Genomic DNA, 24,646 nt, shown 5'->3' with positions numbered 1-24,646 from the left:
CAACAGTCCCAGGAAACACCAAGACCAATAGTGGGTTTGGAAGGTGGATGGCTGGGATCTCAACGGCCCCTGTGGTCCAGCTGGTCAGTCACAGTAGCGTGCCTGCTGTGAGTGCAGCAGTCCACTTTTGAGTGGATAAACACAGGCTTGAACAATAAGCCATCTCATGTTGACCATAAAGAGCTGAAAACCAAAGACTCTTCCTCAAACTTTTTGGACCAGGTAAGTCTTCTCAGACTCTAGTAAGACCCTGAAGGAGAGGAAGAAGGGGCTTCTCATACCATGACTGAGAATGAAACTTCCATTACCTACAAGGACAGGGCCTGATTTAGAAAAATACAGAAAGGTTGCATGGAGGCAGGCTACAGTCCTTACCTAACTACTGTACCACTGTTGCTAAAAACGTTTCTAATTTAGAGTTGATATGTATACTTCAAGTACAGCATAACTGTGCTTACACAGTTTTTTACTGATAGAATTGCACAAAGTGACAGAATTGCATAAATCCAATTACTTTGGGTATATAATTATTACATTTAAATATTTAAAAGAATCAGTTTGGTGAGAGCAATTTGGAAATGCGTAGTAAGGTTGAAGATGCACAAACCCATTGAAAGATTGGCGGCCAATTGGCTCCATTTTACTTGTGATGCCCAGGGGGCTGTGCTGATTTCCCATCTTTCCATTCACCCCAGCAGAGATTTGGAAGAGGAAGAGATTTAGGAAAGACGAGGGCCAGTCTCTTTCCACTTTCTCCCCTGTTATTTGTTATAGAGAAACTCCTACACAATTGGATAAGAAAGTGCCAGGATGTTCACTGCACCAAATTTACAGAATTAAACATTGGAAACAACCTAAATGCCCATTGTCAGAAGAATGGATAACTAAATTGTGTTATAGTCTTACATTGGAATGCTATGTTGCGGTAAAAATGAATGAAGCAGAGTTACGTTATCAGCATACATTGAGAAGGATGTGTACAACATGGAACAATTTATAAGGGTCAGAAACATGAAAAAAAAAACCCCTACATTGCTTGGAAATACACAATCTATTTTACATAAAATAAATCTTTATTGAATACCTACTCTGTGCCAGATGCAGTTTTAAGTGCTGGTGATATGGCAGTGAATAAAGCAAAGTGCCTGCTTTCCTGGAACATATATTCTAGTGACATAGCTGCACACAGAGTAGAAATATAGGCAGATGTGGGATTGATAAAGACTGAATTCAGAATAGTAGACACCTCTGGAAAGGGCCAGAGGAAGTGATTGTGGCAGGGCACAGAAGCCTTCAATTATTTGCAATATTTTATTTCTTAAGCTGGAAAGTGGGTAAATGGTGTTTGCTATATCATTCTCTATATCTTTTAGTCTGTCTTATATATCTTATAAAAATCGATTTAGTTTTGTTTCCTACTTCTGCTTCTACAAATTTCTTTCGTTCCTTTAAAAACACGTTTTCCTCCATAGATAATAGGAAGGTCAAATGAAACATAAGAAGATTAATGGAGATGTTCTGGGAACTAGCTTTAAGTATTTAAGAAAGCCTATGTGTTTGGAAATGACACAAACTCTTGGACGTTTTGAATAATGTTGTTTCTAGAGAAAGGAAGAAGGTCATGGAAACACCAGCACAGAGCCGGGCCCAAAGAAACTAAGCAACTGCTTGTGAAATTAAGGACTGATTGTGGACTTAACTTGTTTGCAAGGAAAAGCCTGGGAGGGGTTCTGCTACACGTCCTAGAGACTTAACCTAGCCTGGCCACAAGGGTGACTGACATTTTGGAGGACTGGCCTCTTGATCAATGGACTGCAGATATTTTAGTATTTAATGTACACTCTGCATCCTGAGTCATGTGGGACTAAATCTGACCCAGTTTGACAGCTCTTATTTCAAACAATTTAGATAAACAGCCTTATCTAAAAATCTTCCTCCTTAGAATTCTTTTGTCCCATCAATAATCCTTGCTTTATTATTGAAGTGTATCTAATTAAAAAGAAGTGGAAATATTGCAATACTACCCTTAATACACTTTGGCCCAATAATCCCGGTATTAGTAATCTCTCCTAGAATAATGATCAGAGATTTGGGCAAAGTTGATGTGTAATGATATGCCAGGGCAGCAATGTTTATAGCAGTGAAAAGATGAAAAATAAGTGCCCTGCAGTGGGGGAATGATGAAAATAAATATAGTACACCTAGTACTATATTTATAGCAGAATAGTAGAATTATATTTTATACTGTCATTAAAAGTGTGTTTACAAAAATGATTCAATGACATGGGAAAGTCTATATTATTAAATGAAAAAGTTTGATTATAACTTGATTAAATATCTATCTAGTAATCAATGAAATGCTCCAAAATATTAATGTTAATTTTCTTTTTTATACTCATTGTAATTTTCCAAACTTTCCCTGGCATGTAGTTTTGATTTTATAAATAAGAAAAAAGTTGTTAAACTAAAAAAAAAACAAACAAGGAAATGGAAGCATATTATGTACTGAAAGAGAAGCAGTCTTGACATTTTGACAGACTTGACATTTTTTACAATCTTAGACATTTGTTTATAGGGCTTGCTCATTTTATATAAGCCTGTGAAGAGATTAACTCCTATGATTGCAAATACTAGGATAAAATATAAGCTAGTTTTTGTGTGCATGTGTGAGTAGAGGTTTTCTGGGGATCATTATTATAGATTCTGGGGCAGCAGCATGACTTACTGGAAAGAGATGAACTTGGAGTGAAGACATTACTAGTTGTGTGACCTTGGGGATAATGATACTTTCCTCCCAGGGTTGTGGTTAAGATGAAGCCAGATCATGAGAGCTCTGGGCACAGGATAGGCACTTAGTAAAAGCTGCTGACTCTAAATTTTCTTCAAGGTTATGAACATACAGTAAAAAACTGCAAGTTTTAGAACCAAGTGTGTTCTTCATGAGTCAGCAAACTTCTAAATCAAAGACAAGACAAGCAGGGCTTCCCTGGTGGCGCAGTGGTTAAGAATCCGCCTGCCAATGCAGGGGACACAGGTTCGAGCCCTGGTCTGGGAAGATCTCACATGTCTCAGAGCAACGAGGCCCGTGCGCCACAACTACTGAGCCTGCGCTCTAGAGCCCGCGAGCCACAACTACTGAAGTCCGTGCACCTGGAGCCTGTGCACTGCAACGAAGAGTAGCCACCACTCGCCACAACTAGAGAAAGACCGTGCGCAGCAACGAAGACCCAACGCAACCAAAAAAAAAAAAAGACAAGACAAGCAAACAGAAGCCCCATCCCTACCGCCACATGGCGTGCCTCCAAAGTCCATCCTGTCTGTTCTTCTCTGGGCCCGTTCCTACTCCTGACCTCGTGGGGAGTTCTAGCAAAATCATCAAAGGGTAAATGAGCTCCAACTATCTTTGATTCCTCCTTACCCCAACACCCCGTCTTCCTTTAGATCTTGGAACTGAGCATGGTTTCCTGGTTTTCCAAAGTCCCCTTCAAGGGCTATCCTGAAGCGGAACCATAGTGTGGTGGTTAAAACAGTCTCAGTGATGTCAGACTGCCTGGTTTTGAATCCTTGACATGTTACTTAACCTTTCTGGGTCTTAGTTCTACATCTGTAAAATGGGAATTAAAAAAAAAAAAGCCTCACAAGATTGTGGCCAGGTTTAATGCATGTAATGTGCTCTGCCAGGTTTAATGCATGTAATGTGCTCTGAATAGTGCCTGGAACATAGAAAGCACTCAAGAAATTTTAGCTATTATTATGTTTACTTTTCTTGCAGGTTCTTACTCTAAAAATCCCTCATAAATGCAAGGCTAGAGGGCAACCTCCTCAGTGAGGAGGTGGTGGAGGCTAGGAGCACAGGTTCTGGCACTGGAGGGGATGGAGAGGGTGCAGTGTGTTACAGCTCTGCCTCTCTCCCGCTGTGTGATCTGGGAAAAGTTGCTTAGTATCTCTAAGTCTCAAGTGAAACTTGGGGCTGCAGGTAGGGTTGTTAAGATAACTGAATACTGCTTACCATTGTGTCTGATTCTCCGTAGGTACTTGATACATTTTAGCAATTATTATGTTCTAAGTGTATGGTATATATTATCTCATTTAGTCTTCACAAAACCCCCGTTTTGCAAGTGAGGAAACTTTGGCATTGAGAAGTTCAAGGTCACACGGGTAGTAATTGGCAGAACCAGAACTTAAATCCAGACAGTCTAACACCCCAACCCATGGTTTTAACCACAGTACACCCCTGCACAACACCAGCTCTGCTTAATGATAAGGAACTCATTTGTGCTTCAGGGTCAATGGCCAACAATTACTTAATATGTTTCTACTCCTCATAATAGGGTTACCTTTTAAAAGAAAACTCCTATGATTTTTGATATTTCATAATACAATAATTTTTACTGGCCTGAATTTAAGCCTGAAAAGGGTTGTACAATTAAAAATGTTCTAAGATGATAGAAATTTTATTCAGCTGCAGTTAGTTACATTTGGTTAAATGATATAAGCTAATGATGAAAAATTGAGAGAGACCTTCTAGTGACACAGTATCACCCCCCTTTAGATTCCATAGAGATAGGAGTTTAGGTACTGAAGCAGGCTCGTGGGGGTGATATTTAGATATTTCTGGGATAATGACAGTGGGAGTTGATGTTACACACACACACGCACACACACACACTTTGGCCCTTTCTTAAACAAACAGACTCAGAGATGGAAAGGACCTTAGGAGGCATATAATTTTCCCACCCAGTACAAAAATCAATTTTTGTAAGCATCCCTGAAGAATGGCTACCTAGAATTTGTTTGAATATCTTCAGTGAGGTATCCAGCTGGATAACACTAGTTAGAAAACTCCTTCCTACATTGATCTGAATTCCACCTTTGTAATTACCATCTCTAGGACCTGATTCTCTCTTACATAGTAATATAGAAGTCTAGTTCCCTCTTCTAAAATAATATAGTCCCTTACAGATAACCGAACTTCTTCCCTGAACAGTTCATTGTTGAGCATGAGTCAGGTGCTGTGCAAGGCACTGGAAACAGAGTTGTGAACCAGACCACAAGCCCCGCCCACCATGGAGTGGGCAGGCCGTACTCTCAGGAAAACGTACTTCTCCACTTAGATATTTCCAGATCCTTCAACCACTTCTCGTCTGATAGTTTTTAGATCCCTTAACATCCTGCTACCCTCTTTTGAAAACATGTAAATTAAAAAATGTCACCATTGCATGTAGATTTGTTTTAATCCTTGCTCTCTGTTTATATTTCATAGAATATCAGGCTTCTTCCTTGTACTTCCCTTTGAGATTCTTCTTTATTCTGTTTGTGAAGAAAATATTTCTGAATTGCCTTCCTGTACTTTCTCAAGCATTATGCAAAGAATCGAGGAATTATAGTGAAGTAGACATTGTCCGGGTCCCTAGGTATAATCTGGGGGAGAAAGACATGTATACAAATGGTCATAACACATGTGATGAGTGCTATGACAGAAATAGGAATAAGTACTGGTAAAAGTAAGGCAAGTCTGCTGAAACCTTTCAGGATGGGACTGGAATCCCAAGTAAATTTTCACTGTTTTATTATTTTCTTCCTCTCTGTGCTATTATTTAATGTATTTTGAAGGGAGGGGTCCTTCCAAAATCCTGAATGGTAAAACTGTTGTTCTATAGTATTTTCTATCTACATTCAAAAGAGGATATGAGAAACTTACAGTAAATAATCATCACGTTAAGACTTTATGTTTCTGTAACTACACGTATAGTGCTTTACAGCTGATAGGATGCCTTGATAGAAATCAGCTCGTTAATCTTCACATTATTTTCTTCGTTCTATAGATCTGGAAACTGAGGCTCGGGGAAGTAAGTGGATGTGTCAACATCACGAAGCCACTAAGCGGTAGAAACAGAACTCAAACCTGCCCAGGACTCTAAGCCTGGGGGCCTTTATTTGCCTAGCTGCAACCACCATTCCTTCCTAGCTGCATTCCATCCATTCCATGGATTTGACACAAAAATTGCCGAAACCCCATAGAAAAAGACAGGTAATTCATCAGTTGGTGGACAATGGTAACCTCGCTCCTTGGCAACCGACTCCAAGGAGCAAAGGGCAACCTCCTCACATCCCTTTCTTGCCACTCACATTTAAGTCTGTATGAGCCTGTGTTTGCTTTTAGATTGGGTTTTCAGGCTTTTGTACACTCTCCCCACCCTTACTTCTGTAAATATATAATAAGCCCAGAAGGTTATCTGGTTTCCCATTAACAACAGTTTCCTGTCTTTTAAGGCTCCAAGGCACATCACATCATGGGTCAAACATGAGTTCTATTTCCTTTCCTTTATTATGCAGGGATGCTATTATGTTATCACAAATATTTTCATTTTGCCTTCAAAATGACAGGGCATTCAAGGTTATTCCGATTAATAAGATGTCACAGGAGCTCATGAAATTAATTATAAAACCTGTCTAACAAGAATAATAGGGTTTTTGAAAAGAAAAAGCAAAAGGTCTTTACTGATCAGTCCTTCATATGTTTTTACCCCTGGAGTATATCCTATTGCTTTGAAATGAGGAATTCTATCAGTTCTTATTTCCTTCTGCAAAGATTTCTCCTCTAGTCCTGTGATGGGTCACACCAGACCTGCATTGTGATGAGGCATTCACTTTTATGTCTCAGGGTGTGGAAATATACTGAACTTCTGGCTCAAAATTGGTAACCTAAGTGACAATGCTGCTGTTTAGTGTTTAATATCTATACTGAAAATATGAAGGATATCCCTGACTTTTCAGTGAAGAATGGTGAAAATACATCCTTATATAATTTATGAGGTTTGAAAATGGGACTTGTCTTTCTTCTTACAGAATCAATTAGCTGTAAACGGCCCGTGGCCCATGGAGACAGTCAGGAAGGGCTGGCTGCCTGAACATGCAGCAGATATTTTTGTTTTAGTGTTTGGGGAAAGCTAGACTTACATCTTTCTGACCTTGGTCCTTCTCCCTCTCCTAAGTCCCTGCTTTCATGCTTCCAAGAGGCCACCAATAGTTTTCACTACCAAGTACAGGTACTTCCTACAGAGCTGAGAGGTAAACCTGGCCATTCCAACTTCCCAGCTTCAGTCAGTCCTTGTAGAACTTGCCGCAAAAGCCTGACTTACCCATTAGAATAGGACTCAGGGTGTCAGCTACAACTCGATAAATCTCCAAATTATGATCAGTGCTGTATTGCTGAAATATACTGCTTTGGGAATGGCACTATTTTAAATCAGCTTTACAAACAATCTAACACAGGTTTTGGCTTAGTGTAATATTTCTTGATTTAGAAGCTGAATATCTCTACGGAAATTCTTTTGAAATACACCCACGTGCACACACACGTTAAAGTCTGTTATCTGTTCTGACCGGGGAATGTGGCATTATGATTTTATCCAGTAAGTCTATTTTGATCCTGGCACTGTCCCTGTCACAGTGTAGTAGACACAAAAGAAGTACATGATAGCGTCCTCCCTCTCAAGACGGAAAGAAAGAAGAGGAAATATTTACTGGATGGTCGACTGTGTCAGGTGCTTTTACGTGGATCATCTCTTTTAATCCAAATAGCCTGGGGGTATTATGTCTGTATTTACAGATGAAGAAACTCAGGCTTGAAGAGGTTAAGTAACTTGCAACCCATAAGTGTGGCACTGAATTTGAACTAGGTCTGTCTGGCTCCACAGTAATGCTCTTTCTCATAATGGATGCATGAAGGAGACAATCAGGGAGTAAGATGAGTCGGTGTGCAATGAAATACAAAATTACATACAATCAAGTGCTAAGACTTAGGGTATGAACCTCAAGTGTTTTGGGTGTTCAGTGGGACAGGCAAGAAATGAATGTCTACTCTAATTATTAGAGAAGGTCTCAAGGAAGAAGAAGCAGGGTTTGAAATGATCCTTGTAGGAATGCTAGGATCAAATATTCTTTTAAATAAAGAGCTGGTTCATATTTGTGACATAGACTTATATTTTTAAGGAAGTCAAATGTACTTCTAGGTCTTCTGGGCTTTGCTCCCTAACTGTGGTCTGTCCACTTCCCCTTCCTGTCCTTGGTGCACCATCCCTTACACTGCTAATGCTCTGCCCTGTTAGCATATTCGGTAAAATTCCATTACTGAGTGAAGCATACTATGGACAATCCCTGTGTCCCTTGGGAGTTCCTCTGCCCTCTGTATATTTAGCCCTAGAAGAGTGTCTGGCACCTCTGGGACACCCAACTAACATTTGTTAAAAAAATGGAAAAAAATGAAAAGGATCGATGGGTCAAAAACCAATTTTCAGGACTAATGTCAAATGGGCTCTCATACTGTATATGAGACTCCAATCCTGTTAGGTTTCCTTAGTTCATTCTTTGCTGGATTCCACAACGTTTCAATCCTCCACTTGCTTCAAATCTTGCACTCTTAACAGATGGTTTTGCCTCATCAGCGTCCCACTATTAAACATACAAACCCACACTCCTAGCCGATCGATGTTCCTTCTGTTACAACGCGCGTGTGGTCCCTGTTCTGTTCTTAGGCCTGTCTCTCCACCTGTGCTTGAAAACCTTGTGCTTTAGTTCCTCCTGCATTCAGAGGAAACTGCCTCTATCTTGTCTATTATCCTTCTCATGAATGAGTGGATCATTCCTATGAGTTTTTAAACATGTTCAAGTGTCTTCTATTACAAACAAACAAGACAGCCTCCCCCAGCAGCTCTTTGGAAGGTCAACAATTTCCTCCACGTTTCTATATACAATGGCCATTTTCCATTCTCCCTTTTTCTAATCTTTGAATGAACACTTGACACTCTCTGCTTCTTGAAATACTGTTTTCTTTGGCTTTTAGAATACTACATTCTGCTGACTTTCCTCCTATCTTTCTAACAGCTTCTTTCACATCTTTTTTGCTGCCTTGTCTTCCTCTACCCAGCCTTTAAATTTCCTCAGTAGTCAGCTTTAGACCCTCTTCTCTCTCTTCTCTATTCTGCTCTCTTTCTTTAAATATCTCATCTCCACTCAGTTTCAAGCTCTACCTATATTCAGAAGCTCACAAATTTATATGTCCAGCCCAGATCTTTCCTCTAAGCACCAGACCAGTGTATTTAACTCTTCACTTGAATTCTCTACTTGGGTGCATTAAAGCACTTTGTACTCAGCATGTCTAAAATGACACTCATGCTCTTTCCTTATGGAGCTGGTGTCTTCTTAGTGTTCTTGCTCAGTGAATGTCACTACCATCCACCCAGCTGTACAAGTTAAAAACCCAGGCATCATCTTCAACAGCTTACTGCCTCTTGGCTCTCATTTCCATTCCAACACAAAGTCCTGCTGATTTTACCTCACAAGTACCTCTCAAATTCATCCCTTCCTGTCCATCTCCTCCACTACTCCACTCCAAGGTACCATTCATGATCTCTTGCCTGGACTGCTGCAGCCTCTCCCTGGACTTCCCAGATCCATTCTTGCCTTCCTCCAAGTGTTCTTCATATTGCAGCCAGAACAATCTTTTTTTTAATTTAAACACAAATATGATGTTAACACACCCTCCTCTACCTGAAACAAAAGAAAACAACTCTTCAGTACTTCCCATTGCCCCACTCTCCAGGCTCATCTCACACCCCCTTCCCCTTTACTCTGCAATCAGTCACACTGGCCTCATTCCAGATGCTGTGACTCTTTCTGCTTATACAGGCTATTTCCTCTTTCTGAACATCCCCTGTGCCCCCCATCCTTTCCTGTTCTTTCACTTTCTCACACATACCTGGTTACCTCTTACTCATCTTTCAGGTCTCAACTGAAGCATCTCTTGCCTTAGAAAAGCCTCTCCTCACCTCACTGATCACCTGACCACATCTATGCACTGCACTATGTACTTCTTTTTTTTTTAGTTTTTATTTTATATTGGAGTTTAGTTGATTAACAATGTTGTGTTAATTTCAGGTGTACAGCAAAGTGATTCAGTTATACATATACATGTATCTATTCTTTTTCAAATTCTTTTCCCATTTAGGTTTTTACAGAATATTGAGCAGAGTTCCCTGTGCTATACAGTAGGTCCTTATTGGTTATCTATTTTAAATACAGCAGTGTGTACATATCAGTCCCAAACTCCCAATCTATCTCTCTCCTCCTCCTGGTAACCATAAGTTTGTTCTCTAAGTCTGTGAGTCTCTTTCTGTTTTGTAAATACATTCATTTGAATCACTTTTTAAGGTTCTACATGTAAGTGATATCATATGATATTTGTCTTTCTCTTTCTGACTTACTTCACTTAGTATGATAATCTCCAGGTCCAACCATGTTGCTGCAAATGGCATTATTTTATTCTTTTTAATGTCTGAGTGATAGTCCATTGTATATATGTACCACATCTTCTTTATCCATTCATCTGTCGATAGACATTTAGGTTGTTTCCATGTCTTGGCTATTGTAAACAGCACTGCAATGAACATTGGGGTGCATGTCTCCTTTTGAACCATGGTTTTCTCTGGATATATGCCCAGGAGTGGGATTGCTGGGTCATATGGGTAGTTCAATTTTTAGTTTTGAAGGAACCTCCATACTGTTCTCCAGAGTGGCTGTATCAATTTATATTCCTACCAACAGCATAGGAGGGTTCCCTTTTCTCCACACCCTCTCCAGCATTTATTGTTTGTAGATTTTTTGATGATGGCCATTCTGACTGGTGTGAGGTGATATCTCATTGCAGTTTTGATTTGCATTTCTCTAATAATTAACAATGTTGAGCATCTTTTAATATGCCTCTTGGCCATCTGTATGTCTTCTTTGGAGAAATGTCTATTTAGGTCTTCTGCCTATTTTTTAATTAGGTTGTTTGTTTTTTTGGTATTGAGCCACGTGAGCTGTTTGTAAACTCTGGAGATTAATCCCTTGTCAGTTGCATTGTTTGCAAATATTTTCTCCAATTCTGTGGGTTGTCTTTTTGTTTTGTTTATGGCTTCCTTGGCTGTGCAAAAGCTTTTGAGCTTCATGAGGTCCCATTTGTTTATTTTTGGTTTTATTTCCATTACTCTAGGAGATGGATCAAAAAAGATATTGCTGCAATTTATGTCAACGAGTGTTCTATGTTTTCCTCTAAGATTTTTATAGTAACTGGTCTTGCATTTAGGTCTTTAATCCATTTTGAGTTTATTTTTGTGTATGGTGTTAAAAAGTGTTCTAATTTTATTTTTTAACATGTAGCTGTCCAGTTTTCCCAGCACTATTTATTGAACAGAATGTCTTTTCACCATTGTATAGTCTTGCCTCCTTTGCTGTAGATTAATTGACCATAGGTGTGTGTTTTTTTCTGGGCTTTCTATCCTGTTTCATTGATCTATATTTCTGGTTTTGTGCCATACCATACTGTTTTGATAACAGTAGCTTTGTAGTATAGTCTGAAGTCAGGGAGCCTGATTCCTCCGCTCCGTTTTTCTTTCTCAAGATTGCTTTGGCTATTTGGGTTTTGTTTTTTTTTTTAACATCTTTATTGGAGTATAATTGCTTTACAATTGTGTGTTAGTTTCTGCTGTACCACAAAGTGAATCAGCTATATGTATACATATATCCCCATATTCCCTCCTTCTTGCATCTCCCTCCCACCTTCCCTATCCCACCCCTCTAGGTGGCTATTCAGGGTCTTTTTTGTCTCCATACAAATTTTAAGATTTTTTGTTCTAGTTCTGTGAAAAATGCCATTGGTAATTAGATAGGGATTGCGTTGAATCTGTAGATTGCCTTGGGTTGTGTAGTCATTTTGACGATATCGATTCTTCCAATCCAAGAACATGGTATATCTTTCCATCTGTTTGTGTCATCTTTGATTTCTTTCATCAGCATGTTATAGTTTTTGGAGTACATGTCTTTTGCCTCCTTAGATAGGTTTATTCCTAGGTATTTTATTCTTTTTGATGTGATGGTAAATGGGATTGTTTCTTTAATTTTTCTTTCCGATCTTTCATTGTTAGTGTATAGAAATGCAAAAGATTTCTGTGAATTAATTTTGTATCCTGCAACTTGACCAAATTCATTGATGAGCTTTAGTAGTTTTCTGGTAGCATCTTTAAGATTTTCTATGTATCATGTCATCTGCAAACAGTGACAGTTTTACCTCTTCTTTTCCAATTTGGATTCCCTTTGTTTCTTTTTCTTCTCTGATTGCCATGGCTAGGACTTCCAAAACTATGCTGAATAAAAGTGGCAAGAGTGGACATCCTTGTCCTGTTCCTGATCTTAGGGGAAATGCTTTCAGCTTTTCACTGTTGAGAATGATGTTAGCTGTAGATTTGTCATATATGGCCTTTATTATGTTGAGGTATGTTCCCTCTATGCTCACTTTCTAGAGAGTTTTTATCATAAATGGGTGTTGAATTTTGTCAAAAGCTTTTTCTGCATCTATTGAGATGATCATATAGTTTTTATTCTTCAATTTGTTGATGTGGTGTATCATACTGATTGATTTGTGGATACTGAAAAATCCTTGCATCCCTGGGATAAATCCCACTTGATCATACACACTGCAGTATGTACTTCTTCTCCCAAACACTTTTAATTCAGTTTTAATATTATATTTATGTGATTATTCTACTATTATCTATTTCTACCATAAAAGCCATGATAGTAGGAACCGTGTCTTCTTTTGCTCACCATATATTTTCAGTAGCTCATATAAGAGTCTGGCACATCAGATAGTCTCTACATTCATTGAATTAATACATAAATTAATACAGTTGAAGTCATGGGCATGGCTGAAGCAGCTGTAAAAGAAGAGGGACCCTCCCACTCCTGACAGAGCCCACTAAGGCATCTGGACGGGTTTTAAACAGAATGAGTATATAACAGTGTCAGACATATTCTTCCTTCCTTGAAAGCTGGCATTAAACAAACAAACAAAAAAAAGGAACTTGGTGAACACAATATTTTAAAGGCAGGGCAGAGTAAGAAAAACCATGCTGGGGGGTGGGGAGGAGACAAAGAAATAATGGCCATAGAGGTGGCATAAGCCAAGGGAGCCAAGAGTTCTGAGAAAGCAGAAGTGCCATCAAGCATCTGGAGTCCCAGACATTGTAAGAAACAGGAAATGTTCTCCTGACTTGACATTAATTAGATGACTCTTAATTGTCTGTTAGGGGAATAGGTAGGCAGAAGTTGTTTTATAGGGCAGAATGGAAGGTGAGGACGTAGGAGCAGGGCAGCTGACATCTCTTTCACCAAATATGGTGTTGAAGGAAAAGGGAGAGGAAAGACAGTATCCTACTTGGCCTTTCTATGACACTTGGCACTGTTGATGGCTACCTCTTTCTTCAAAGTGGGGATGGTGGCTTCTTAGAGAAAAAAGATACTCTGAAGATGAGAACTTTAGAAAGATAAAGCAGTATCAGTTAATGGTGCAAGGTCCTGGGGCAAATGGAAGGAATGGGATCAAGGACTTGGGCAGATGCTGCATCTAGAAACTCTGTTGTTAGGAGCATATACATTATGAATTGTTATGTCTTCCTGGAGTATTGAGCCCCCCCCTTTTATCATTATGTACTGCCCATCTTTATCCTTGGTAACTTTCCTTGCTCTGAAGTTTTGCCCTGTCTGAAATTAATATAGCTATTCCTGCTTTCTTTTAATTAGTGTTAACATGACATATCTTTCTCCATTCCTTTACATTTATCTATATGTGTTTTATATTTAAGATAGGTATCTTGTAGACAGCATGTGGTTGGATCTTGTATTTTGATCTACTTTGAAAAACTCTGTCTTTGAAGTATTTAGATCACTGATATTTAAATTGTTTGTTGATATAGTTGGATTATCATCTAGCATATTTGTTACTATTTTCTATTTATTGCCCATGTTCTTTGTTTTTATTTTTGTCTTCCAAACTTCTTCTGCATTGGTGGCTTTAACTGAACATTTTATATGATTCCATTTTCTTTCCTTTCTTAGCATATCGATTATATTTCTTTTTAAACCTTTTTTTAGAAAGGGTGGTTGCCCTAGAATTTGCAATATACATTTAAACTAATCCAAATCCACTTTCAAATAAGTTGACAGTACAAGTACCTTGTAATAACAAAATATTCCTAATTCCTCCCTTCCATCCCTTGCTGTCATTCATTTCACTCATACATAAACACACATAATCAAATATATTGTTGCTATTATTTTGAACACACTATTATTGGTTAGATCAATTAAGAATAAGAAAAATAAGTTTTTATTTTACCTTCACTTATTCATTCTCTGATACTCTTCCTTTCTTTATGTAGATCCAAATTTCTCACCTATATCATTTTCCTTCTCTCTAAAGAACTTCTTTTAGCATTTCTTGCAAGGCAGGTCTACTGGTAACAAATTGCCTCAATTTTTGTTTGTCTGAGATAGTCTTTATTTCTCTTTCACTTCTGAAGGATAATTTCACAGGATACTAAAGTCTAGGGTTTTTTTCCTTCAACACTTTAAATATTTCACTCCACTTTCTTCTTGCTTGTATGGTTTCTGAGGAGAAGTCAGATGTTTTTCTTATCTTTGCTTCTCTGTAGGTAAGATATATTTTTCCTCTTGCTTCTTTCAAGATTTTTTTCTTTGTCTTTGATTTTCTGCAGTTTGAATATGATTATGGGTAGATGTAGTTTTTGTTTGTTTTATATTTAACCTGCTTGGTGTTCTCTGAGCTTCCTGGATCTGTGGTTTGGTGTCTGACATTAATTTGGGGAAATTCCCATCATTATTGCCTCAAATATTTCTTCTGTTTCTTTCTCTCTTTCTTTTCTTTCCAGTATTCCCATTACATACATTGATATATTACACCTTTTGTAATTGTCTCACAGCTTTTGAATATTCTGGGGGTTTTTTTCAGTCTTTTTTCTCTTGACTTTCAGTTTTGGAAGTTTCTCTTGTCATATCCTCAAGATCAGAGATATTTTTCCTCACCCATGTCCAGTGTATTATTGAGCCCATCAGAGACATTCTCCATTTCTCTTACAGTGTTTCTGATCTCTAACATTTCTTTTTGATTCTTAGGTTTTTCATCTCTCTGATTACATTAGCCATATGTTTTTGCATGTTGTCTACTTTTTCAATTTAAGCCCTTAGTATATTAATCATAGTTTTAAAGAACTCTTATTCTGATAAGGCCAGTATTCCTGACTTATCTGAAGACTCTTGTTCTAATGCTTGTTCAGTCTCTCCAAACTGTGTTTTTACCTTTAGTATGCCTTATAATTTTTTGTTGAAAAGTGGATGTGATGTACTAGGTAAAAGGAACTGCAGTAAATAAGCTTTTAGTACTGTAGTGGTAAAGTGTGGGGGGACGAGACACGTTCTATGAAGTGTACATAGTCCTATGATTAGGTCTCAGTCTTTTGGTGAGCCTGTGCCCTTGGACTGTGAACTTCACCACTGCTTCTCAGGTTCCCCCCCCTTAGATGAGACAGGATGGCTAGAGGAGGATGGAGTTGGGTATTTCCATTCTCCTAGGTAGGTTAGGCTCTAATAAAACCCCAGTAGGTGAGTTTCTCCTGAGAGCAGGCCTTGTTAAGGACAGAGTGCTCAGGTGGCTTTCAAAATGATTTTTTTTTTTCTCCTCTGCCTGCTGGAAGCATGAGGAGACTGATAGTCACTGTGAGAATCTGGTAGAGCTCCTAGTGGTAAAACCCACAAAAGTGTGGGGACCCCATGACTGGATGCCCATGGAATTTTTTTTTTTTCACACATACACACACATACACACTGTATTTTATTTTTACAAGAGATAAATAGACTGACATCAAGCATTGTACATGGATGACCACAACAAAAGCAACGATTGCAATTACCAAACATGAAACACACTCATACTATGTCATAATATTGACATTCAGTCCAGTAATCCTCCACTGTAGCAGCTCCTTTACTTTGCAGTGAAAATTGATTTGTATATTCTTTGCCTCTGAGTCCTTGTGGGATTTTTTTTTTTAATTCAAACAGAAAGTCACAAAAATTATACTCATCCTCATCAGTTCACTCAGTCCCATGTAATTAATGCCCATGGAATTTTTATCCTCAGACTTGCCTACATTGAGTCTCCAGCAATTCATCAATTACAGTTTAGGTTTTCTTACCCTGGCCCTGGTTCTTGTGGAGGTTTTCTGCTCTGGTAAGTTGTGATTCTCTGAATCTGCCTGTTTCTCCAATTTTAGGTGCAGCAGTTTGCCTTATGACCTCACTTCTAAGAAGAGACTTTTCAGTTTGTTCAGCTTTTTACTTGTTAGGACAGTGGTAATTTTTAAGCTCCTACATGCCAGACTGAAAACCATAAGTGCTCCATTAGCATTCAATTAACTGAAGCCATGGTGGCCTCTGTCAGCTACAGAAAGACACTGATTGCTGAAAAGTTGGGTTTGGGAGAGGAGGGAAAGGGGTTCACATTTATGAAGCATTTGTTCCCTGCAAGGTACCTTACACTCCCTACTTCTCCAAACAGCATGTCTAAGTGGGGTTACTGTCATCACTTTTGAGAAGAGGAAACCCAGGCTCGAAAGAGTTAGCAAGTTATCAAAAAGTTACATATTAAGTAGAAGAACAGGAAATCATTTTATTGACTTTTTAAAAAACTGGACATCTATTGAGCACATACTGTGTGTTGGGCAGGAGAGCAGAACACAGTCCCTGCAATGCAAGAGGATATTACAACACAGGGTCTCATGGATCCCCCAAGAAGGTGACATGTAATGAGAAGGGCTTCCTCAAGGAGAAGCATGGTTCTGATGGAGCATGAGTAGGGGTTATCCGGCATAGGGGTGATAGGGTTGTGGAAGCTTCCACATAGAGGAAAGAGACTGTGCAAAGCACAACCCACTTGGGGGGAACTGCAAATGGCTTGGTGTGGCTGGAGCATTCAGTGTGTTTTGGTGATTGGCAAGGGATGAGTTTGGGGAAGGAAAGGAGAGGGTCAGACTCTAATTTGAAAGTTCCCATGTATGATAAGAGGTTCTGATTTAATTCTAACATCAATGAGGAGCCATGAAGAGTTTTAAGCAGTGGAATGTGATGATTGACTTGGCTTTTCAGCAAGATGATTTTGATGGGTGAGGAGCCTGGGGAAGGGAGACTGGTTAGGAGACTGTCTCAGCGGTCCTGGGGAAGAAGGGTCAGGGTGTGAACCAGGACAGTGGCAGTGGAACTGGGGAGGGAAGGAGAGATGCCTGCACCAGAGAACTGACCAGCTGACCAGCTTCTTGATCAAACTGATGTAGGGAGAGAGAGAAAGGAAGGAGACTAGGAAGATGCCCTGGTCTCTGGCTTGGGCAGCTGGGAGGATGGTGGTATCCTTCACAGAAATAGGGGAAACAGAAGGAAGAACAGATTTTGTGGGGGAAGATGGTGAGTTCAGTTTTGGACGTGTTGAGTTTGAGATGCACATGGAAAACCCAGCCAGTGCTGTTTAGCAGGCAGACATAGGCTCTGGGAGCCCACCAGGGAATTCTGAGTGAAGCTGAAATGCCCACATTTCCTCACTATTCCTTGTGAACGGAGCCCCAACTTTGTTGAGGTTTCCATGCCTTAGGAAAAGAGAAACTGGCTGTGGTCAAGCTTCTCAAAGGAGAATATGTGCAGTGAGGATTGAAGGGTCCCTGGCCAAGATGCTGGCGGGCACCTGCACTGAAATAATAGACCAACAGAGTGGAGTTCAGCAAGGAAAGCAAGAAAGAGTGAGCCAAGAAGTAGGAGGAGTGCCAGAGAGAGAACACATGGTGGGGGACAGAGCTTTGTGGCCCAGGCTGGCTTCGCACTCACTAAACCCGTCTCTCTCTTCCTGGGCACCTGAGTAAGCTCCGTTTTCCATCCTTTTGCCTCTTCGCACAGAGGGAGAGCCAGTGACTAGGGATGTCAGATGATCATGGGATGAAGAAATGTGCAATGAAGAGCAAGTCTCCCTTCCCATGCTTTTTTCCTTCCCATCCATGATCCCTCTGGAGGTCTCGCTGGAAGGAAAACACTCAGATTTTGACTTTTATTTGTTACCGTAGCAGAGCCTCACCTATCTTTCTTGATCCTGCCTCTGCAGTCAGACGGCTGTGTTTGAATTCTGTCTTTACCTCTTGCCAGCTGTGTGACCTTAAATAAACTGCTTAATTTCTCTGTACCTCACTTTCCTTATCAGTAAAATGGGGATAATAATGTCAATTTCACGTAATTGTCTCAGGATAAAATGAGGAAATAAATGTGAAGCACTTAGAACAGTATTAAATACTATAGAAGTGTTAGAAGCTAATGGAGAGGACACTGTCAAGAAATGGGGATGGTTTATAGCCGCGGTCAGCAAACTACGGCGTGCAGGTCAAATCCACTCTGCTGCCTGTTTATGCACAGCCTCTCAGTTAAGAATGGGCTGTACATTTTCAAATAGTTGAAATAAATCACAGGAAAATATGTGGAATTCAAATTTCAGTGTCCATAAATAAAGTTTTACTGGAGCACAGCCATACTCTTGTTTAAGTATAGTTGTGGCTGCTTTTGCACTACAATGGCAAAGTTTGAGTAGCTGCAGCAAATCCCTTATGGTTCACAAAGCCTAAAATATTTACCACCTGGCCCTTTACAGTAAAAGTGTGGTGGATCAAAGGCAGCAAAGGTCAAGAAAGATAAATAAAAAGTGTTAACTGGGGGTCTTCTCTGGTGGTGCAGTGGTTAAGAGTCCGCCTGCCAATGCAGGGGACACGGGTTCAAGCCCTGGTCTGGGAAGATCCCACATGCCACAGAGCAACTAAGCCCGTGCGCCACAACTACTGAGCCTGCGCCCTAGAGTCTGTGAGCCACAACTACTGAAGCCCGTGCGCCTAGAGCCCGTGCTCTGCAACAAGAGAAGCCACCGCAGTGAGAAACCCGCACACTGCAACAAAGAGTAGCCTCTGCTCGCCACAACTAGAGAAAGCCCGTGCATAGCAACGAAGACCCAATGCAGCCAAAAATAAATAAATAAATTTATTTAAAAAAAAAAGTGTTAACTGGAATTGGTAATAGATTACCAGTGACCTTGATAATGGCTTTATTTGGAGTGTGAAAGCATAAACTAGATTTTGGTTCTGGGGTGATCATAGTTTGATTCCTGACTCAACTGCTTTTTAGCTCTTTGGTCTTGGGAAGTCATTTAACCTCTATGAGCTCCAGTTTCCTGGGCTGTAAATTGGGGATAAACAGAGCTACCTTCTTGAGTTATTGTAAAGATTAGCAATAATGCATGTAAACCATAAAACAGTGTCTGGCTTACAGTAAGTACTCAATAAATGCAAACCCTTGCTTCATTTAATCTTCTGTCCCCCAAATTGCTGTTCCTTTATAGGTAATGCCTTTTCACTTTTAATATTTTATTTTTGTCCTCTGTGTTCTCGATGTTTTACATTATATGCCATGTCTTTGCTCAAATCTCACCTCTTTAGTGAGGCTGTCCTAGTTAATATTGACTCTCCTATTTAATACTGTAATCTGCCCTCCCCAACCCAGCATTCCTAACCCTCCTACCGTGTTCTACTTTTTTTTTCTTCTCATAGCACTTAACAATAGAGAATTTACTAATATATTATGTTTATTGTTTGCTATCTGTCTTCCCCACCTGTATGGAAGATCCTTGCCTGTTTTATACAATTAGATAGTCCAAGTGCCTAAACGGTACCTGGCACATAGTAGGTGCTCTGTTAATATTTGTTGAGGAACTAAATGGAAAAAGAATAGGCGAGGATTTTTTTTTTCCTGCTCAGGACTGGATGTGCTCCTTCAATCTGGGGACTTGTCTTTTCTCACCTCTTTAAAGTCCTCAACCATTATCTGTTAAAATGCAGCTCTGCCCCATCTGCTCCATTTTATCCTCCTGGAACTCCTGTTAGAATATGTTGACCCAATCATTCCATCCTCAGTGTCTCCTAAGTTCTTCCTTTGACAATGATTTAGCTCTCTGTTTCATTTGAAGGAAATTTCCTCAGCTCTATCATTGTCTCTCTCTCTTTTTTTTTATCAGGGTATAGTTGTTTTACAATGTTGTGTTAGTTTCTACTGTACAGCGAAGTGGAGTTCCCTGTACTGTGCAGCAAGTTCTTATTAGTTATCTCTTTTATATATATTAGTGTATATATGTCAATCCCAATCTCCCAATTCATCCCACCCCCCACCCCTATCATTGTCTCTTTTTAGCTGTGTCTAGTCTACTCTTCAACCTGTTAATTGAAATTTTATTGCAATGACTATTTTTTTGTGCCTAGAATTTCTATTTCTTCTTCCCTATTCCTTCCTGCTTCTTCCTTTCCATTCTTTCCTGCACTTGTTTCATGGTTTCTAATCTTCCCTTTATCTCCTTGGATATTTTAAATATTCCCAGATTAAGATTTCTTTCAGGCTTTTCTGTTATCCCCAGTCCTTGGAGTGTGAACCCTTCCATTTGTTTAATCAGCTGGATTTCTTGCTACAGTTCATTTCTTGGTGCAGTCTGTAATTTTGGATGGTGAGCTCACCCTTCACGGTGGTTGTCTGGCATTTGCCTCTGCTGGGGTCTTAAGAGTTAGCAACTGAAAAGGCTCCAAAAAGGCACCACTGAATGGCCTGTCTTTGGAGGTGAGGATGAGGGTGGCGGAGTGCAGGTGTTAAGGAAGGTGCCCTGAGTTCACTTCCCCACTGTGAAACTATTTGTGTAACTGTGCGCAAATTACTCCTGGAGTCTTAATTCTCTTAATTATGAAATAAAGATAATAATTCCTATTTCCTAGAGATGTTGTGAGGAATTAGTACGATAGTCAAGTTAAGGAACTTAGCACAATATTTAGTATGTTTGAAGTGCTTAATATATGCTAAAAAATATTTTAAATACTTGTCAATATCTTCTCCTTGCTTTGTGATATAAGGGAAGAAACATAATGCTTGTGAAAATAGCTTCTGAATATGTATATGAAACAGAGAGACAGCCATTACATTTGGACACTGGTCATATCTATCCCCTTTATTTGTTACACATATTAGCTGAAAATGGGGGAAAAACAATTTCAGAAGAACATGCTCACTTGGCTTTCAGCCACAACAGAGGAGCACTGATGAGAGATGGAAGTATCAGACATGATGCTTTTTAAAAAATAAGGCCTAATTAGAGACTGGGATCATTTGCCAACTATTTTGGATCATTAAAATAGAGCAGGAGGAAGAGTTCTTCTGCTGAGAAAAAATGACCCAGATAAATTTCTTTGGTTTTATTCAAATAGAAAATATATTTAATTTCTTGGCTGTGTTGTCCTTGGTCATCAGTCCCTTTCAAAGGTTAGAAAGAGAAAAGCAAAGCCCTGAACCTGTAACAAATGCTTAGTAAATACAGTGTGGGCTTATTACAGGGAAGGGATAGAGACACAGGCAAATTCTTGGCCAACAGAACCTCATGTTACCTCACTTCTATCTCATGTAACATTTGACCACAAATCTTTCCTTAATTAATTGCCACTTTGAATCTGTGGATAAGGGAGGGTTAAAGGGCCAAAGTTAATGTATAAAAGCTGTATGATTTATCATGGAATAGATTATTTTAGTTCTCTGTAAACATTTCACAGAATGATTTGTAATTCTAATTTTCATGAAACATTTATAAAGACTAAAATTAGAAACATTTAAATAGAGAAATATTTTTAGATTCTAAGTACCTGATCTTCATAATCAGATCCTGTATCAGTGATCTCTCCAGTGTCCAACATCATTGAAGGATCAAGGTCACTTGAACCTAAGATTAGGAAAACAAAGATTACCTGATGGAGGTCATCCGTGTACATTTCTAAGGCAAACAATCACCCACCAAGTTTCCATATTGTCCTATTTACAAATATTTCCAGACTCTTCCCATCTGCCAGGCACTGTTTGGCCTGCAGATGGAAAATGCAGATGTAACAGAGCAGGACCCTATGGGGCCTTCCCAGGACAGACCCCCTCCCCAATATCCTCTGCTTTAGCTCCTCTCTGAAGTACCTAGATAATAGTATCTGATGCACATTTCCTGAGTTGTTTTACAGATGCTAAAACCATCACCAAATGGAAGAAATTAACTACATGACGATCATGAACACCTAGCTCCCAGATCTACTAGTGCCTAAGGAACAATAATGTTAACCCCTGTGACACCACCCAGTTACCTCACCATCAACCAATCAGAGAATTGTGCACGAACTGATCACATGCCCTGGGACACCTCTCCCTCACCTGGCTTTTAAAAATCTTTGTTGAAACCCACGGAGAATTTGGGCTTTTTGAGCACTAGCTGTTCTGAACTCCTTGTTGGTCACCCTGCAATAAATGCTGCACTTTCCTTCACCACAACCCGGTGTCAGCAGACTGGTTTTACTGCATGTGGGGGAGTAGACCCAAGTACGGTTTGGTGACACTGTCTGCGCCCTTAAGAAGACAGTGATCTTGTGGAGGAGATGAATTTATCAACAGCAAGGTTCAGAAACCAAAAAGAAAGACTAATTCTGATTAGTAGTGGAGGAGATGATGGGGGTGGGATTCTTCACAAGGAAATAGTTTGTAAGTCTAAACTGTGAGGGCAAATAAGGGTGGTCCAGGAGGAGAAGTGGTTTAAGGGTGTGCAATGGTGGCTGAGGAAGAAGGAACACCAGGAGCAAAGTATGGAGTGAGAGTAGAGCAAGGGGTTTCCAGGAAAAGAAGGGCTGAGTTTGCTCACTCCATGAGAACCTGAGAAGTTTTTCCTCTAGCCTTTGGGTCACCTTAGTCCCTGAAGGTGAGAAAAATCAGGTTAACTTAATGTATTAATATAGACTTTTTTCCCCCTAGGTACTACAGGTTACACTGAATTACCTTCCATTAATCCCCAAGGCTCACACTTAAACCAGTAATTTTCTTAATGGGACTCCTGAAGCACAATTGATTCATCGTCCTCATCTAATGACTCTTTCTTGCTGGGAAATATATATTACCTAACTAGCCAGAAAGACAGAATTCAGTGCTGTCCATAAAAAGCCAGGCACCCTGTGAAGAAACCAACCACCCCATGCTTCATTGTAAACTTGCCCTTGCCAAATAACTCTTGTTCAGAATATGCAATGAGTAATGTTTAATGAAGATGAGTTTTCAAAAAAATGTCAAGCATCTCACACACTTCTCAGATATGGACCTCTCCCAGAGATGCTGCTTCCATACTTTCTTCCAGAAAAAGGATCAAGGTGTGTCCCCACACAGTCTTTCCTCATTTCTTTCTTCTCATCATTACCCCTGCTGTTCACCAAATTGACTAAGTACTAACCCGTTATCAAATCGACTAAGTACTAAGCAGTAACACCATTGTTTACTGTGTTTGTAATTAAAAAAAATTTTTTTTTAAGTACAGTAAAGGCTTTCAAAATGGAGATACTTGACCCATCAAACCATTTTGGAAAAGTAACTAACTGTAGAGCTACCATGTATAGTTGCATAAGTGTGTACTGCACAATTCTTGGTGATGCCCTTGGCAACACCAGTGTTAATGAGGTGCTTGTAGAATGGAGTTGGGAGGACTATTAATAAAGTGAGACTAGAGGGATGATATGGAAACGTTAATTTTATATATAATTTTTTAAGTAGAAGGATTATATACTTGTAATTTTTCTGTCTCTGTGCTTTAAGTATTTTTTCAGATAAATACTTTTATTTATAAGGTGTACCTTATAAATAAAAGGTGTACCTTAGGGCCAAACTACCTGATGTCTCAGAACCCAGTTGGAAGACCAGTTTGCACGTATGTGTTGGGAGACAGTAAAGGTGGCAGAAGTAAAACGTACATTTTTCCATTATAAGATCATGGACATTTTAGAATTTAATATTTCATAGAATCCTACCCTGTCACTTTAGAAAAGAGGAAAATGAGCTGTGGAGAAGTTATATAGCTTGGGCAAGGTCATGCAGAAAGTGACTGAGATCAAAGACAGAAGTCACTGCTCCCATTTCTAACATAGCCTGCTGACTCCAAGTTGTAAGCAGGCAAAATCCAAATGGCTTTATAAACATGATCTTTCATTACAGTGCTCTACAGGGGAGGACCTTGGAGGAACGTGCTATCTCTTCTACATTCTGAGAAAATAGGAACGGTGAATGGCCGATGATGAAGTGGGTCACTGGGCGGCTGTGGAAAGGGAAGAATAGAAAGTGGAATAAAGAGGTGTCACTCCAGCCTGTGACAGTCAAGGTGGCAGCTATTGACAGCACCATTAAAGGCAATGCCAATTTTAACTAGCTTTCGTTACTTCCACAATATGGATATTATTCACCACTGACTAGGTGTGATAGATACTCAAATGATATCCTCCCCTTAGAATTTAGAGTGATTCATGTGCAGTGAGCAACGTGATCTGAACACAAAGGCTAATTAAACATACAGCTGTTTCAGTTCCTGTGTCCTACTTATTTAATTAGAAACTGTTCTTTTGGTCGTTTTAATAAAGTACAACCTGAAGGGCTCTTAGACAACCCAGTTAACAGAGATATTACACATTAATATTTGAAAATGGAACAAGATTATTAGAAAACTATCTTCAGCGATGGTAGAATGAAGAGGTCTTTGTTTAAAAAGCAACTTCTGCTTATAAGGAAGAAGAGATTGGCTTTCCTAATAAAATGTTTTTAACAGAAATTTTATTGTATCATCAAGGGGTGGAATTTCTTG

At 39.4% G+C, this 24,646-nt stretch overlaps 1 protein-coding gene across 3 annotated transcripts in view; it reads right to left on the bottom strand.

Annotated features, from left to right (window-relative positions):
• The window catches only part of AK5 (adenylate kinase 5), a 243,016-nt gene that overhangs the window by 89,258 nt on the left and 129,112 nt on the right, over positions 1-24,646 (bottom strand). For all 3 annotated transcript variants that reach the window (XM_036825085.1, XM_036825077.1, XM_036825068.1), the window contains exon 8: positions 21,642-21,718. In XM_036825085.1, the coding sequence (XP_036680980.1) occupies positions 21,642-21,718 (77 nt within the window). The remainder of the gene's footprint in view (positions 1-21,641; positions 21,719-24,646) is intronic.

Source organism: Balaenoptera musculus, chromosome 1 (genome assembly GCF_009873245.2).
Source record: "Balaenoptera musculus isolate JJ_BM4_2016_0621 chromosome 1, mBalMus1.pri.v3, whole genome shotgun sequence".
Taxonomy (NCBI): Eukaryota; Metazoa; Chordata; class Mammalia; order Artiodactyla; family Balaenopteridae; genus Balaenoptera; species Balaenoptera musculus.
Note: the sequence above shows the minus strand (reverse complement) of the source record. Positions and strands in the feature narration are given on the sequence as shown.